Genomic DNA, 18,148 nt, shown 5'->3' with positions numbered 1-18,148 from the left:
ATATCTGACTCTTCCAGTAACTCCAGTTAGGATTGATGACATCAGCATCAAGCGTTTACGTGGAAAGGAGGTCTCTTTAGTGCAAGTAGCTTGGAGTCGGGCTGGTATTGAAGAGCATACTTGGGAGCTCGAGTCAGATATGCGAAAGGACTACCCACACCTCTTTTCAGGTAACTGAATCTGAATTTTGAGGACAAAATTCTTAATTAAGTGGGTAGGATGTAAACCCCGCTAGATTAGTAAATAATTAGTCAATAAATTAAATTTTAATAAGAAAAATTTAAAATGTAAATATTATATTAAAATAGGATAGAGCTCATTAAAACGATAATTTTGACACTAATTTCGAAGAATTCGGCCCAAGATTTGGCCGATCGGGCCGAACCGGTTGAACCAAATTTCAAACTTCCAAACCTCTATTATCATCTTCTAGTCATAAAATATAATAGTAAGCCTAGTAATTTGCTGAAGCTAGGAAAATGAGATAACTTGGGGATGAAGAAAAGGGTAAACATGGTAAATGATAGGAGTATGATGTGAAGGCTGGAAGAATTCATGATGACATGGCTATGATGAATGATTATGGAATGGATATGAATGTGATAAATACTTATGTGGCTTATGTATTTAATGTTATTTGAGATACGAGTTTTTCTGGACAGAATACCGTGGCTTGCCACCACGTGTACCAGGTTGAGACTCGATACTCTGTTGACCCTACGTGGTAAGGGTGACCGGGCACGTATAAATTCTCGGGAATTGTTATCCCCCATTGAGTAAAATTATATATGAATGTATGATTTATGAATGAAATGAGAAAAGCTATGCATAGACTCATGGGGATGCGTGACGAGGGACAGTCCAAGGGTTTCGGACTTGCCGGGTTGGCTTGATAACCGACAGATCATAGTTGTCAGAACCGAACCGGTGATCGAACCGATCAGGCTACTGGGTCACTGGGTCACTGGTTCAACCGGTGGATCACTGGTTGAACTGGTTAACTCGGTCCCACATAAGTAAAACGTATAAAATAGCTAAAAACTTAAAAATTAACAGCTAAAAAATATATCTCCAATAACATTTTAATAAACATTAAGTCTCAAATCCTAAAAATAAGTAGTAATACGAAAATAAACATAAAATTTGTTAGTACTATTAGTCTATTACATGAACAACTCAATTTAACACAATGAAAATAAAAATTCATGGATTATATCCAAGGAGTAACTTCAAAGTCTGGATATCTTTCTTCATCTGACAAATCTGGAGCTACATCCTGATTGGTTTCATTCTGATTTGCACTTTCTGCAGAAGTATTATTAGCTTCACCATCATCTCGATCATCTTCCCGATTCAATTCATCTAGCATTTCAATAATGTTTCACAAATCATAATCAATAATAAGGCAAAATATTTGGTTAAAGCATTACAAAATCATCCCTAACAAAAATATACCCAAATCATCTAAAGCTGATTGAAGAGACATATTTGCAAGATCATTCCGTAAAGCATCAACTTCTTCAGGAGTTAAAAATGGTGGTGAATCTTCCATTATCCATTCCGAATGATCCTCAAATGCATCAAGACAAATTGGATCATAACTTTGCTTTCTCATTCGGTTCCTATATTATCAATTAACTTGATTATTCTTATTATGACTAAAAATTTAAAATAATGCCTTCAAGAAAGAATAATAAAAAGTACCTTTGTTGTAGCCTTAAGTTGTAATGAACATAAACAAGATCATTAATCTTTTGATGCTCTAACCAATTCCTTTTCTTTGAGTGAATGTGTTCGAAAATGCTCCAGTTACGCTCACAACCTGAAGAACTACAAGTTTGACTCAAAACACGAATCGCTAACTTTTGCAGGTTTGGTGCTCCACATCCATAAGATTCCCACCATTGATCTTAACAGAAATAGAAAATAATCACAATCATAAAAATCAAATCTTAAACATATCACAATCATAAAAGACTAATTTTTATAAAAAATTTACCAGGCATCACTGTGTTTCGCTCACGTATTGCAGACTGTCTTCTAAAATCTCCTTCATCATTCTTAAAGATTCTCTTCTCACTTGTCAATTTAGTATTCAAATCAGCATCACCGTAAGCATATCTCTCAATCACATCTAGTAGGCCAGAAATTGTTTCTTTGTGCTTGTCAAATTCTGCAGAATTAAATCGAAAAGCTGGATTTAACCAATAACCAGCAGCATGAAGGTTTCTTTTAAGTTGTGAATCCCAACGTGAATCTAAAATCTTCAAATAAGGTTCAACAACCCTCTTTCTTTTTTGAAACCTCTTCACCATGTCTTCCCTAGCCTTATACATAGCTTGATAAAGGAAACCCATTGCAGCTCTATCTTCACTATCTACAATACGCAATACATGAACAAGTGGCTCCGTAAGCTTAACAATATCAGTGCATTGATTCCAAAATTTAGAATCTAAGATTTGATCCACAAACTTTTTAGCTTTGGCTTCTTTAGAGTAAGTTGAACTTGTCCATTCTCTAGATGTCACCTTAGCTCTCAATGCATCCTTTTGAGCCAAAATACTTTGCAAAGCAATGAAATTAGTGGCGAATCGAGTTGGAGCTGGATGAAGTATTTCTCGGCCGCCTGTGAACTGTCTCATCAAGTACAACAGATGGCAGTGATTATAGATATACTTCGTAATCATTGAAGCTTGTGACACAGTTTCAGTCACTTCCACGAACTTTCCAATATCCTGCAACATCATATTAATACAATGTGCCGCACAAAGAGACCAATACAATCTAGGAAACTCCAATTCCAACAACCTTCCAGCAGCAACGTAACTTGTAGCATTATCCATCACTACATGTACAACATTCTCAGGACCAACAAATAACACAACATCCCTAAGCAACTTAAACAAAGCCTCAGCAGTTTTCGAGATATGAGAAGCATCAACTGACTTTAGGAAAACATTTCCTTTAGGGCAATAAACCAAGAAATTAATTAAAGTACGCCTACAACGATCAGTCCATCCATCAGCCATGATAGTACATCCAGTTTGTTTCCAAATCACACGATAACCTTCAATCATCTTCTTTACATCTTCAACCAATTTACTCAACAAATATCCACGAACTCTTTGGTAATTTGGCACTTTATACCCTGCACCCATGTTTGCAATAGCATCGATCATCGGCTGATAATAAGCTGAATTAATCGCATTGAATGGCACAAAGGCATCCATCATCCATCTTTCAATAGCAATATCACACTTCTCCACAATTTCTTTGCTCTAGAGAACACTTTTAATACTTGGTTGAGTTCCAGGTGTTGCTGCAAGTGGAAAAAAGGATTGTAATCCCTTGAGTTGTTTTCCAACTCCCTTTCTAGAGCTAGGTGCTGGAATTCTTGATGCTTGTTGTTGTCGCATCTCATTACGTTCAATCTCATCAAATTCCCTTTCAACATCATCACAAGCACCATAACTTTCTGCATATTCTTCTTGAGTTTTTCTTTTCTTGGTTCGAAGATCTTCAATGTTTTGATTGAATTGGTGTCTCACCACAGCTGGCACCTTTCGACATGCCTCAATATATCCGCCTTTTCCAGCCAAATGATGCTTAACCCGGTTAATTCCTCCACCCCTAATAAGCTTCTCGCAATAAATACATAACAGAGCAGTTTTTCCTTTATCCAAAACTTGTTTACAATGGCCCCATGCAGGATCAGTTTTTCCTCTGTTACTATTTTTTGGGTTCCAATTGTTGGATCAGGAGTTGATCCTTGTTCCTAAGAAGTTGGTGTTTCTGATGGTGTATTTGATTAAGCCATCCTAAATTCCTAATCAACCAGGACTAAATGACTAATCTCTAAGAATAATGCACAACAACAATTCACTAACTACTAAGAATAATATATAACAGCAACCAACAATGGATAATCAACAAACTGAATAGAAATAAAAAATAAATCAAGAAACAAGAGAGATCAAACAGAAAAACATGTGGAAGTATTCATGTTCTCATCTGCCAACATACAAAAATCAAACAGAAATCAAAGTATCAACTATCAAACATATGTGAACAACCAACAATCTAAATTCTAACAGAAATCAAACAGAAACCAACATACATAATCAATCTACAATAATCAATTAATTCTAACTATCAGTACTAAATTATTGAAAATTAACTTTAAAAAATTAAAAATACATACCTGGACTCTGGAGGGATGGAGGGACGAGCAGAGAAGAGGGAGACCGGAGGTGGCGACTGGCGACTGACGACTGACGACCAATGGACCAGGAGGTAGTAGGCGATGAGAAGGCAACTTGAATGTTGAATCTTTGATAGACCGTGGACGTGCTTCTTGGCGGTGGTGAGTGGCGCACTACTCTGGTTGCGGTGGTGAGGTGTGGTGAGTAGCAGACTCTCTATCTCTCAGCTGTCAGCTCTCATGGAGTCATGGTGCCATGGTGGTCTCTTATGGCCAAACCGTTTGGGAAGGGAAAGTGGGAAACAGGGGATGGAGGGAATGAGACGGATGGAGGCTAGGGTTCCACTTTCAACAGCAGTTTTTGTTTTTTTTTTATTAAGAAACGACGTCGTTTCCAGCGCAGAAAAAAAATAAAAAAAAAGTTCGAACCGGTCTGGGTTAAATGAAATCCGCCGGTTCACCGGTTCTGATCAAACCCGGACGGTTCAATCCGGGTCATTTCGGTTTGATTCTTTGTTCGGTTAGATGCTTCACCCGGACCGGTTATGGCACCGGTTCACCAGTTTTCTGGTCCGACCGGCTGGGTCGGTCCGGTTCTGACAACACTGCGACAGATGAGCCTCATCAGCCATAGGACAGGCATACATCATGTGCATTCTGTTTGTTTGTTTGCTATGCCTTATCTGGGAATGCCTAACTGAATATATTATGTTAACTGTAGTAATTGCTACTTGCACTACTTGCCTTCTACTTGTGATTGAAATTGTCTGTTTGTCTGTCTTTGCTAAATCATTGGTGATAGAGGAACGGAGGAAAGGCAGACAAGTTTTATGTTAAAGTTAGGTTTAAGTAAGTTTAGAATTTCCTAGACACCTACCCCTTTTATGGTTTCTGATTAGTAACTTAAGCTTTATAATCTGAGTGTCGGTGTTCTAGGATTGCCTCTGGCATTCCCAGGACCTTATATATTATGTATGTGGCACCTTTACCATGCTGAGAACCTCCGGTTCTCACCCCATACTGTGTTGATGTTTTTCAAATGCAAGTCGAGAGACACCTCGCTAGGCGTCTAGACTTCTGAAGCGGAGTGGTTCCTGAGTTCTTTTGTTGTTTGTTTATGTATGTATGTACTTAGCTTTCTCTCCAAATAACTTGTTTATTTTGTTCCTCTTAGAGGTTTAAGGAGAGTTAAGGTTATTTATCCTTGTATTTTGGGTTGATGGGAGATGTATATATGTATGTAAATATTCTCCGGCCAGCGTTGGCTTTGCAGGCTGAGTTAGGAGCTAGTTATTCTATATCCTTGACTCTCTAATCTCACTTTCTATTTAGTTATACTTGTAAACCTTACATTTCTTAGCATACAAATAATCTCGTTTTTCAAGGCTCCTAGGTATTATATTCTTTCTACAACTGTATGTATATATTTTATTTTAGAGGTCGTAATACCTCATCACCTCTATTTTACGGTTTAAGCGTAAAGCTCTGTGTGGTAGGGTGTTACATTATACATAAAATACAAGGTGGAGAATCTATATACATATATAAATATAAACAAAATATGTTCTTGAGTCCCAAGAGTTCTTCGCTTCATCCGAGTCAGACGCCTTGATATATGTATCTTTGGAATTCTTCTCTCATATTTATCTCTTACGCGAGTGATGAGATTTTCTGTTTAATGCTTTGCTTAACTTTTCTTCACAGGCTTCTAGTTAAAATTTCTTTCAACTATTATTATATATATTTTTACTTTTAGAGGTCGTAATACCTTGTCACCTCAACTTTATGACTTAAGCATAAGATTCTGTGTGGTAGAGTGTTACAGAAGGATTATTGACTCCAAGAGTGATCAATAGCAACTAGATTCAGTAGAATGATGGGTGAAGATTAGGAATACATTTATTCTTGGAGTCACCGTCAATAAATTTTTCCACGTATATATATTTATAATTTACATATAAATACTTGAGAGTTTTAGTTACCTTAAAAAAACTGCAATTCAACAAGGTTGCTATGTATATGATTTGGTAGAATGATGGGTGAAGATTAGGAATACATTTATTCTTGGAGTCACCATCAATAAATTTTTCCACGTATATATATTTATAATTTACATATAAATACTTGAGAGAGTTTTAGTTACCTTAAAAAAACTCCTTCAATTCAACAAGGTTCCTATGTATATCCTCATATCAGAGTCACACACACAGTTCTTTGTTATCAATGTTTGATGCTGTGTTGTTGCAATCTCCTTCAATTCAACAAGGTTCCTATGTATATCCTCATATCAGAGTCACACACACAGTTCTTTGTTATCAATGTTTGATGCTGTGTTGTTGCAATCATATATATATATATATATATATATATATATATATATATATATATATAGGGGTGTTCATAAAAAAAACTAAAATGTAGTTAACCGGTTAAAAAATTATAACTACATTTTGGTTAACCAATTTTAATAAAATAATTTTAAAAATTATATCCATATTTTTTAGAATTGGTTAACTAAAAGCAAATTAAAAAAACGATTTTTAACCAGTTAACCAAAACCAAAACCAAATTAAAATCAAAACTTAATTAAAACTGGTTTTATTCAAACACCAAAATTAGTTTTTACATACTCTCTCTCTTTCCCTTCCTCTCTCTTTCTCTTTCCCTCCCTTCTTTCTCTTCTTCTTCTTCTTTCTCTTCTTCTCTCTCTCTCTCTCTCTCTCTCTCCCTTCTCTCTCTCTTTCTATCTCTCTCTTTTCCTTCTCTCTCTCCTTCCTCTCTCTCTCATTTTTCTCTTTCTCCTCCTCCTCTTTGTCTCTCTCCTTCTCTCTCTTCCCCTCTTCTCTCTATCTCTCTCTCTCCTTTCTCTCTTTCTCTCCCTCCTCTCTCCCTATTTCTCTCTCCTTTCTCTCTCTCCCTTTCTCTCTCTTCTTTCCCCTCTTTCTCTCTTCTCTTTCCCTCTTTCTCTCCTCCTTTCTCTCAAATGTCTCTCTTTCCCCTTCTCCCTCTCTTTCTCACGCTCTCTCCCCTCCCTTTTTCTCTCTCTCTCTTTCTCTCTCCTCTTTCCCTCTTTCTCAACCTTCCCTTTCTTTCTCTCTCTTGTCTTTCTCTCCTTCTCTCCATCTCTCTCCTTTGCTCTCCCCCTCTCTCTGTCTCTCCTTCTCTTTCTCTGTCTCTCTCTTCTTTTCTCCCCCTCTCTCTCTTTTTCTCTTTCTCTCTCTGTCTTTATCTCCTTCTCTCCCCCCTCTCTCTCTTTCTCTCCTTCTCTCTCTCTCTTTGTCTCTTTCTTCTTGCGCTCTTCCTCTCTCTCCTCCCTTCTCTCTCTTCCTCTCTCTCCTCCCATTCCTCTCTCTACTCATCTTTCCCCTTCCCCTCTATCCTCTCCTCTATCTCTTCCTCCTCCTCCTCTCTCTCTCTCTTCCCTCTCTCTGTCCCCCCTCTCTCTCCTCTCTCCCTCTCCCCTTTTTCTCTTCTCTCTCTCCCTCTCTCTCTTTTCCTTTTTATCTCTCGCTCCTCTCTCTTTTCTTTCCTTCTTTCTCTCTCTCTCCTCTTCTTCCTTCTCTCTCATTCTCCTCTTTCTTCCCGTACTCTCTCTTTTCTCTTTCTCTATCAGCTTTTTCTCACTCTCTATCCCTCTCCTCTCTCTTTTTTCATCTTCTCTCCAAAACAAGAGAGAGGGAGAGGAGAGAGAAGAGAGAGAGGAAAAGAAGAAATATGAGAAGAGAGAAGAAGGGAAGGAGAGAGATAAGAAGAGAGGGAGAGGAGGGGAGAGAGGGAGAGAGAGAGAGAAGGAAAAGAGGAGGAGAGAGAGAGAGAGAAAGGAAGACAAAGAGAGGGGAAGGGGGGAGAGAGAGAGAGAGAGAGAGAGAATGAAGAGAGAAGAGGAGAGGCGGGGGAGAGAAAAGGAGAGAGATGGAGAAAAGAAGATAAAAAAAGTTACTCGTATCATTTAGAAAGAAAATTATTTACATTAGAAAAAATTATTTATAGAAAATGCTGAAAAGAGATAAGAAAGAAAAAAAACGAAGCAATGGAAGGGATTTCATTATTTACAAATGTTACTCGTATTATTTAAAAAGAAAAAATAATTTTTAGATTAAAAAATTCAATTTAAAAAAAAGGTTAAAATTTTGAATTTTTGTATATAAAAAAAGTTAATGTGTAAAAATCGATTTTTAGGTGTAAAAACAAATTTTTTGGTATAAAAATCAGTTTTTGGTGCAAAAAACTGGTTTTTTGGTGTAAAAACCGATTTTTTTGTGTAAAAACCGGTTTTATTTTAATAATCGGTTTCATATTTTACTAACCGATTAATAATCGATTTTATCATGTACAACCAATTTGGTTAACTAACTAAGACTATATTTTTTGTTAACTAAAAAATTGGTTTAGTTTTTGTATTAATCAAACCATAAACACCCCAATATATATATATATATAGAAACTTAGTTGAGGCAATGGGACAATGGCCCTCCTAAATTTTTTATAAAAAAATTAATAGTACCTTTTCAAAAAGTAAAAAATAGTTTAGTTGGCTTAAATATTTTACTATGACTTAAAATATCCAAATTTAATTTTCATCTCTTACTTTTATTGCACAACAGTTTTTATTTTTAATATTAAAAACATGTTGGATTTTGACTGAACTGTGTGGATTTTTGTTGGCTTTCACATAAAAAAAAAGATAAGAATAAAAAAAATCATCTAATAATCAAATCAAATAAAAAAAAATTATCTATTCAAATAAATTAGGACAAGCAACACTCTTTGAATCTTTGAGTTCAAATATAAAAAATTAAATATTTTTTATTTTTATTTATTTAATTTAATATTATTTTATATTTTATTATTTATTTAATTTAAATTTTTATATGATAAAAAATATTAAAATATTTAATATATATTGATATTATTATACTATTATAAACTATTTTATATTTTTTATTTATAAACTTATTTATTTATTATTTTATTAGTAACAAACTTAAAAATTAATTGTCAATGAGTTGTAACTTAAATGGCATAATCTCTCCATACTCAATTAAGAAGTTGCCGGTTCGAATCTCCTATCTTTGGTAAAAAAAAAAACTTAAAAATTAATTATATTTATAAATTTTATTTTAATACAAATATTGTTATTAAACTTTTATGTTAAATTTTTTGTCTCTCCAAAATTTTGTTTCAAGCATTTAAACTATTATGTATTGAAATCTACTTTTCTTTCTTTTGTTTTAGTTTATATTTTTTTGTCTGGCAATGGTTTTCTAGGTTGGATTGTACATTGATATGAATTATAAGTAATGAAGAATGCGACAAAAATAAATTTATGCGTTGGCTTTCCTAATAAGCTAATATCTTTGCCTTTCTTAAAGTTCTTTTAATATTTCTAAATGGAAGTTAAAAATAAAAATTAAAGATAGAATACCATGATAGAAAAATTAGATCTGCAAAGTGCAAACCCCAAAACATAGTTAAATAGAAATCCAAGTAAAAATCAAATCTAAGTTTCAAATTATTAATTAAGTATTCATATTTAACAAAATCACGTTAAATTACAGGCCAAATTAGAACAAAAAAGTGTTCAAATTTGCTTTTTTTTTTTAATATTTACAATTAATAAATACTAAATAAAATAAATTTAGATTGTTTTTGTTATTTTTTTTTGTGTGTCTCAAACATTAATTATTGTTTGTTAAAATTAATATTAAATTTTCAATTAACATAAATGAGAAACAAAATAAATCTATATTTTGGTTAAAGATTTTTCTTTTAACACTAAATTTTAAAATATCTAAGATCCAACCCATATTATTCAGTTCTCAACAAATTTCACATTAATCTTATAACAGAAAAGTGAAAATAAACAACTTGAAATACACATTAATCTGTAAAAATAATTAGCTTTAAAATAAATAAAGCAATGGTTGAGAATTGATTGATTTAAGCTTTCAAACACCAACTTCTTGCTAAGCAAACCATACAGTCTTGATAATTTTTTTCTCATCAAACAGAAACTGTATCATGTAAAGATATTCTGATAATAGCTTTTCTTATCCTCAAATGAAAAGAGTAAGATAAATAAGAAAAATTAGAAAATTTGCGGAATAAGAGAATGTACTTTTATAGTTTTATGTCAATGTATCTAAATATTTTACTATAAATATAAATATTTCAAATGTTGCAGAAAAATCAGAATCTAGACCCATATTTAATTCCAAGTTCCAACTAACAAGAATAAATTAAACTAAACTACCTCCAATACTAACTATAAAGAATTATCAGAATTAATTACTTTCTTCATGTTTCATTCCTTGCTCTCTCACTGTCACGTCAATGCAGTCAACAAACCTTACAAAAAAGAAAAGAGGAGAATTTTCAATTTTGAATTCTGAATAATATATTCCATCAACTTATTCATTTGTATATTTCTTAACATGTAGTTGAACTAAAATTAATCGAATCTAATTCAATTTTAAAAATTAGCTTAATAAAAAATATCGAAATTATATTTAACAAATATATCATATTTGCTAAAACATCTATAACTGAATATTTAAAATTGAAATATGCAATATACATGTGACCCAACAAATATAAAATAGAATATATGATACCATATTGGGTGTGTTTGTAAAACACGTTGGAGAGGATAAAAGTGCGTTTTAATGCTTTGAACGCTGTTCTTTAATGTTTGTCAATTTTTCTTCTCTGAACGCCAACGTGATCTGGTTTACTAAAAGCAAGAAATTATATCTTCTGCGTTTACTCAACTTACGTTTAGGTTTGTTGCTAGTTATTATTGGTTTTTCTATAATTTTTTTAAAATAAATACTGAGAATATTAAAACAATTATGCACTATTTTAATTTTTTATAATATGTATTATTGTTCCTATTAAAAATGATAAATTAAATAAAAAATTAATTATAAATAATAATAAAAATATAACTTTTAAAAAATTAGAACCTAAAATAATAATAAAAATAAGATTATTAAGAATACTTAAAAAGAATACTAAAATATGTTATTTTATATAATTTTTTTAATTTAATAAATAAATATTAATTTTTACTATAAAAAAATATTTAAAAAGTTATTAATTTTTATATGTTATTTTTAATTTCATAAATAAATATTAATTTTATTATAATAATAAAAAAATTATAATATACTAAAATAGAGTACTATAAAAAAATACTATATAAAAAATATAAAAAAATATAAAAAAATAAATATACTTAAAAAAATAATATTATAATTTAATATTATATTTTTTTAATAATTAATTAATTATTTATCTAGAAGTGATTTTAACTAATATTATCCAAATAATATTTATTCTATCAAAATCAATTTTAGTAAAAATTGCCAAACATAAATCATATTGGCACAAACTCACTTCTAGTCAAAATCAATTCTACAAAATCAGTTCTATTCAAACTCCAGTTTGTCCAACCTAAATCCAAACACACATTATAATTGAACAATTTAAAAGATAGCTTAAAGAATAGTAAAGATTGAACATAATTTGCATATCAATGCACATCAACGGGTATAACTATTATAAAGATACACACATACTCTAAAAACTCATAAACAACTCGTAAGAAACTAACATACACCTTTAATCTAAAGATAGGGTGATATATATTTGATTGTAACATTAATTTGAATGTATAAACAATAACTGTGATTTGTGAAGCTAGTTTGTAAAATTGGATTGTCAAACCAATAAATAAAGCTAACATTGTTCATTCATCAAATATATATATATATATATATAAAACAAAAAACAAAAAAATCAGTCTTTTCACATACCTTATGGATTAGGCTTTTTCGAATCAGATTGATTAGGTCCCGGATAATAATTATGACTCCCAAAATACTCTGGATACTGATAATAATCATTAATAAAATAAAAAAGGTTAATGATTGCACTAATAATCAAGAATTATAAAAGAAAAAAAAAAAGAGAATTGATTTGAATTGAATTGAATTAAGAGTTTTACCTCTCTAACGAAAAACGACCCAGGTTGAAATTGATGGTGGCTTTTTCTTCCTTGTTGGTTTAAAGAACTTGAAGAAGAATTGGAATCCCAACTCCAAGGAGTAAGAAAAGATTCATCTTTCTCAAGAAAAGATGTCAGACGAGGAGCAATGTCCACTGCCTTTGCCGTCGCAGTTGCACGACCACCACCAACGGTTGTTCTTTCTTCCACAGAGTAACCACCTTGTTGTTCTTGGTTCTTCTTGTTCTTAGTTTCTTGCTCTTGCTCCTCTATTATCTTCTTTATCAATTGTTGATGCTTGTAATTCTCCATCTGTTTCTCTTCATTATAGCGGTATTCCATTCATAACAAGGCAGATACAATAGTTAGTAAAGGACAAAAAAAACTTACATCAATATGTAAACAATAATTGTTCAAAAGTTATAGCATAAATATTATTTAAATATTTAAGACATCTAATAGGTACATGCCATGATGAAGAGAAAAAACAAAAGATTTTTTGATGGATTACTGGATAATTATTTTAGCTGTTGTTTGAAATTATTTTTTGCTATTTAGAATTATTTTCGCTGTTGTTTAATTAAATTGATTAAACTTCAATTTAACCAATAAACTATTGAACCAATAATTTTATCGGTTTATTGACTGGTTCGAATCTCTCATAACCTTAAAAGAGTAGGGAGAATTATTGACTAAGAGTGGTAAATAGTTTCAGTAAAATAATGGGTGAAGATTAGAAATACATTTATTTTTCGAGTCACCATCAATAGATCTTTTCACGTATATATATTTATAATTTACATATAAATACTTAAAAGAGCTTTACTTACCTTGAAAAAACTCCTTCAATTCAACAAAGTTGCTATGTATATCCAAGAGTCGCACACACCAGTTCTTTGCTATCAACTGTTGAAGTGTTGATGCTGTGTTGTTGCAATCATATATATAGGCATAAAAAATTTTCTAATTTGTTACTATCTTATCAAATAAAAAAGATTATTTGGGTGAATTTTTAAAAAAATATCTTTTTAAGTTATCTTTTTTCAAAAGATTTTACAAAAGAATAAAAATAATTTTATGTTTGAATATTTTATATAATTTTTTTATTTATTAGTTATATTTAGATATAACTATATAAAAAAAACATCTTTTTTTAAAGTTATAATTTATATTTTTTTTTAAAAAAGATTTTTTACGTAATAAATAAAAATTCATATTTTTCTAAACATCATTTTTAAACTTTAATTCCTCAAATACGATTTTTTTTTTTACTCTATAAAAATTATAGAGTTCGCCTTACCCCAGCGAACTCCCTTAAAGTTTTTTGAAATCCGCATTTTTAATATATTTTAATCCATTATCATCATCTCCAAATAGTATATAGATCTATAAACAGTAAATAGGAATACACAAAAATACATAGACAACAAACATGGTTTATTCCGGTGTACCTATGTATTTCTGGAGATGATGATAATGCTTCAAGTAAAAACTCCGTTTGGGTTTGTGCTCGAAATTCTGAACTGAGGGGAGGTTCGGAGGGATCACTACCCTGCTGGAAAAAAGGTGATGTCAGCAATGAACAAGCTTGACACAAGCCTGTTGTTTTGCAGAAACATACATGCAAAGTAGTTGCAGCCAACTTCAAATTCAACTTTCTTCATGTTGCATCATGCTTGCAAGAATTGAACTCAGATTTTGATGTCTGCCTTAATTATATGCACACATTATAACAATGTAGCCTATGATTTCCTATTTCTGGGATCAATCACGGTTCACAAAAAGAATAGAACTTAACAAACACTAATTTTGAATAGACATTGACAATGAGCTTTCCCCAACCACCAGACAGACCTTTGCTTTATCTGTTTATCCAATACACTTAATTGTAGCACATCAATAAAATATGGTATGTACTAATACAGCAACCATTAATTATATAAGCTGATTGACATTAGGAATTGGTTATCAGAGTTTCACCATTAATTATATACAGTTCTGTTTGCACGAGTTGGAGCAACTAGACAATTTTGTGTATTGTTTTTTCAGTCACTAATATTGGAATGATGCTTTTAAGCTAACCGTGCATACAATAAAGTACTCAATCATTCTATCTATTTTTAATTTTTTATTCTTGTTATGGGACGATATAATGGACTAGCTAGATATGTCAAGATTCTCCAGATTAATGCTCAAGGCTTAGTTTGGAATATATATTATTAAGTTAATTAGTTGTAATTGTAATGTGAATCTATATAGTTTAAGTTCCATCACATAAATGAGTGGATATGCATTCTCTATTCATCACTATACACTTCTAATTGAGAATGCATGCCATGGTCTACGCTACTTCTTAGTAAATTAATTTATAAACTCATAGGAATTATTTGTAAAATCTTATACTATTCCATTACAAAAAAAAAAAAAAAGAAAGAAAGAAAGAAAGGCAACTGTTGGTGTGGATGAATCATTGATCAAAGTCAAAAGTAAATATTATTAATTAGACGAACATTAAGTATAATAATAATAATAATAATAATAATAATAATAATAATAATAATAATAATAATAATGTACCCTGTTCTGACCTGGCCAGAGGTTTGTACATAAAAGGGAAAATTCAAATCCCAATTTATGGATTAATTACTAGTTGCAAGATTAGGGGGTGAACTTGAAGCTTGAGGCTAGAGTTACTTACTATTCTCCTGCATAAATCATCAATCTTTTCTGAAAGCACTTGAAATCTCTTGGTCTGCTTCTTTATTAAGGACGACACTTTGGATAGATCACTCTTACTGATCTTCTCCAAATTCAATAATTCCTGTTCAAGTAATTTGAGTTTAGAGGACACTCCCACAGAATCACCTTCTACCTTCCAAGGGACTCCCTTCTGAACCAAGGGGACTCCAGATCGGTTTTAGAGATTGAAGCTTACCGAATGAATGGATTGATTAGAGTAAGGCTTGTCAGTCAGTATCCACGCATCTACTGCTCTCAACTCTGTTCTTGCTTCTTCATTTTGATTCAATCCGTATTCTATAAAAATACTCTTTGAGAAGCAGCTACTTGAACACTTCCAACCTACAAAATCATCACATTATTAAGCAAAAACTTTTCTGTTTTTCCTCTACCTTTACAATTTGAAATCATTCATAGTTCAATTTTCTCTTCTACCTTCATATTCTTGTTGTTCTTTCTCAATAAATACTCAATGATATAATCCATCCCTATTCATCAAGAAGTCCAACAAGCTTCAGCTCTATATGAGGAAATTCAAATTATTAGCCACATTAGCTTCTCTAATAAGCACCCAACCCCAATCTGGTTCAACAAAATACTATCTTAATTAGGAATATGAAAGCTAATCAAATTTAATTAAGTATAAAACAGAGTTTGTTACACACAGAAAGCATATATATAAGAGGAAATAGGAAATGTAAAAGCATATATACTCCTCCTACTGCATGTGGACAGTACTCTTAATGTGAAACAGATGAAAACACATAATCGGTGGCGTTCTTAATTAAGTAATTTCCACACAGAAATTAAAATTTCACTAATTAATCAAGATCCATATTATGTATATTTATGAGCAGTGAAATTAAGTAAAGGTGATATTGGATTAGAGAGAGGGAAAATGAAGAGGTACGAACCAGGGATCGCTGGAATATTCGAAGAGCTTGCCTGTGGTAGAGAAGACGATGAGTGCGACTTCGGCATCGCATAGCACTGAGATTCCATGGATGTACTGTAGCGAGAACTCGATTCTCTTGTTGTTCGTAATCTTCACTCCGCCAACTCGAGCGCACTCTATGCTTAACCCTCTCACCTGAGCACACAAATTCGAAAGTAAACAAAGAAATTTCAGAAATGTAAGGTAGAGTTTGTTTTATGTTACCTTGGGAGGGTTGAGAACAGGGAAATAGACGGCTCTGGAAAGAGGTCTAGGGTTTGAGATTAGGGCGAGAGAGGGAGCTACGGGCATCGCTAGCGTTTGTGCCATGCTCGAGTTGTTCTTCTTCTTTCTCTGCTGCTAGAAAAAAAAAAAAGAAAGAAAAAAAAAACAGAAAAGAAAAATAATTCTCTTTGAGAACGTGACTTGCCTATTAATCTTATTCTCGATCCTCTTCAACTGCACTCTTCCCCTTCCCATCGATCCAAATTCCCTCTCTCTGCACTCTGCCGGAGAGTGCGGCGGCGAGAGGACGCTATGCGAGGAGATAGCTTACACATTGTTTGGATCTGTGAAAAATGAAAGGAAAGAAAACCTTTGAAGGGAAAATGAATGGAAAACTTGTTTTACGTCGTTTGGATGGAATAGAAAAGAGGGTGGAAAAGAAAAAAGTTGCATGGGGCCCATTTAATTTTTTTTCACCCATGACCTGCGAAGAAAACTGGAGAAGGAAGGAGAATTAGTAGCAAAATGACTTATATACCCTTGAGTTGTTTATAATTTGTGTATCATTTTATTATATAGTTTTTGGCAAAAAAAAATAGAGTTAGTTTTTTTTTATTATAGCATTTAAAAATTATTGAACAAGGAAGACAATAAAAAAATATTTATAAAAATAATATATTAAAATCTTGAATATTAAATTTAGTAACTCATTTTTTTTTAAAAAAAACTTAAATATATTAATAATGTATAATTTATATATAATATAAAAAGGGTATTAACACTATACTTTCATTTTCTTTTCTCTTAATTTTCTTTTCATCCAAACAAATGAAAAATTTCTCTTTATTTTCTTTCTATTCATTTTCTCTTCATCCAAACAACATATAAAAAAATCTACTTTTCCTTTTATTTTCTTTCCTTTCATTTTCTTTCCTCTCATTTTCCATCCTACATCCAAACACACTCTTAGGGTTAGGGTTGAAAAGTGATGGGTTTTTTTAATTTATTTTGAAATTTAGTTTATTCTTATTATTTAAAACAATGACTGATTTAACAATTTTCGTAAAATAAATAAGGAAGAGGTAATAAAATAAAGTATAAATAAAAAAATACTACTATTAATATTTATTAATATTATTATACTACTGTAAAAATAATATATTAATATCATATTAGTATTGTATGAAGAAAAAAAATAAATAAGTGTTTATTGTATAAGAAAAGAGAGAGAATATTTGTAAAAGAGAGAGAATATTTGTTGTTAATATTGTTGTGTGTATTGTCTCGTACCATACCTCCTATTTATATATGTATAGGGTTCATATTTTCAACCTTTATTAATGTAAATTCTTTTTTGGTAACATGAGAACTGAGTCACCCACATGATATTAATGGGCATCCATATCCTTTGTGTTTATCACAACACTCTTCCTTGGATGACCATTTAGGATTATTGTCTCGTTAAAACTTTACTAAAAAAATCCAGTGGGAAAAAAACCTTAGTGAAGGAAAAAGAGTACAATATCCTTTGTGACGGGGACTGTCTCATTAAAAACCTTGTCAAGAAAAACTCAATGGGAAAAAAACCTGACCAAGGAAAAAAGAGTACAGTCTCCCCCTCTTGTCAACATCATTTAATGTTTCGAAATCGGTGCATCCCAATCTCATGTACCAATCTTTCAAAGGAGGATTTTGGAAGTGACTTTGTGAATAAATCTGCCAGATTGTCACTTGAACGGATCTGTTGGACATCAATTGTCCCTTGATTTTGAAGATCATGAGTGAAGAAGAATTTGGGAGAAATATGTTTTGTTCTATCACCTTTGATGTATCCGCCTTTAAGTTGAGCAATGCATGTTGTATTATCTTCAAACAGGACAGTTGGAGTTATCTTATGATCAATCAGTCCACATGATGACAGGATATATTGGATCAAACTCCTGAGCCAAAAACACTCGCGACTTGCTTCATGTATCGCTAGTATTTCAGCATGATTAGAGGAGGTTGCTGCTATCGTTTGTTTCGTGGACCTCCATGATAT

The 18,148-nt window shown here is 31.8% G+C and overlaps 2 protein-coding genes across 7 annotated transcripts; both read right to left on the bottom strand.

The window, feature by feature from the left end:
* Window positions 1-1,210: 1,210 nt before the first annotated feature.
* LOC107606637 (uncharacterized) lies at window positions 1,211-3,029 on the bottom strand. The gene is made up of 4 exons (XM_088493056.1): window positions 2,000-3,029; window positions 1,705-1,909; window positions 1,456-1,622; window positions 1,211-1,362 (listed from the first exon to the last, which is right to left on the bottom strand). Exons 1-4 carry the CDS (start codon window positions 3,027-3,029, stop codon window positions 1,211-1,213), a joined length of 1,554 nt encoding a protein of 517 aa, XP_088349182.1.
* A 7,268-nt stretch (window positions 3,030-10,297) lies between these two features.
* LOC110262492 (uncharacterized) lies at window positions 10,298-16,520 on the bottom strand. 6 transcript variants are annotated; one of them, XR_015892395.1, is made up of 9 exons: window positions 16,108-16,520; window positions 15,863-16,038; window positions 15,145-15,290; window positions 14,908-15,030; window positions 13,661-13,764; window positions 13,040-13,132; window positions 12,210-12,529; window positions 12,019-12,094; window positions 10,298-10,549 (listed from the first exon to the last, which is right to left on the bottom strand). XR_015892395.1 is itself a non-coding variant. In XM_088494308.1 (8 exons), the coding sequence occupies exons 3-7, from the start codon at window positions 14,925-14,927 to the stop codon at window positions 12,020-12,022; spliced, it is 612 nt and encodes a 203-aa protein (XP_088350434.1). In that variant the 5' UTR covers window positions 14,928-15,030; window positions 15,145-15,290; window positions 15,384-15,471; the 3' UTR covers window positions 10,298-10,549; window position 12,019. The 6 variants fall into 6 exon arrangements, 5 of the variants coding, with proteins under 5 accessions (XP_088350434.1, XP_088350436.1, XP_088350435.1 ...); XM_088494308.1 differs by lacking the exons at window positions 15,863-16,038; window positions 16,108-16,520 and adding an exon at window positions 15,384-15,471; XM_088494310.1 differs by lacking the exons at window positions 15,145-15,290; window positions 15,863-16,038; window positions 16,108-16,520 and adding an exon at window positions 13,831-13,967 and having other exon boundaries at window positions 13,661-13,761.
* Window positions 16,521-18,148: the final 1,628 nt, after the last annotated feature.

Source organism: Arachis ipaensis, chromosome B7, assembly GCF_059453495.1.
Source record: "Arachis ipaensis isolate K30076 ecotype BB chromosome B7, ASM5945349v1, whole genome shotgun sequence".
Lineage (NCBI taxonomy): Eukaryota > Viridiplantae > Streptophyta > Magnoliopsida > Fabales > Fabaceae > Arachis > Arachis ipaensis.
This window is presented reverse-complemented; position numbering and strand designations above follow the sequence as displayed.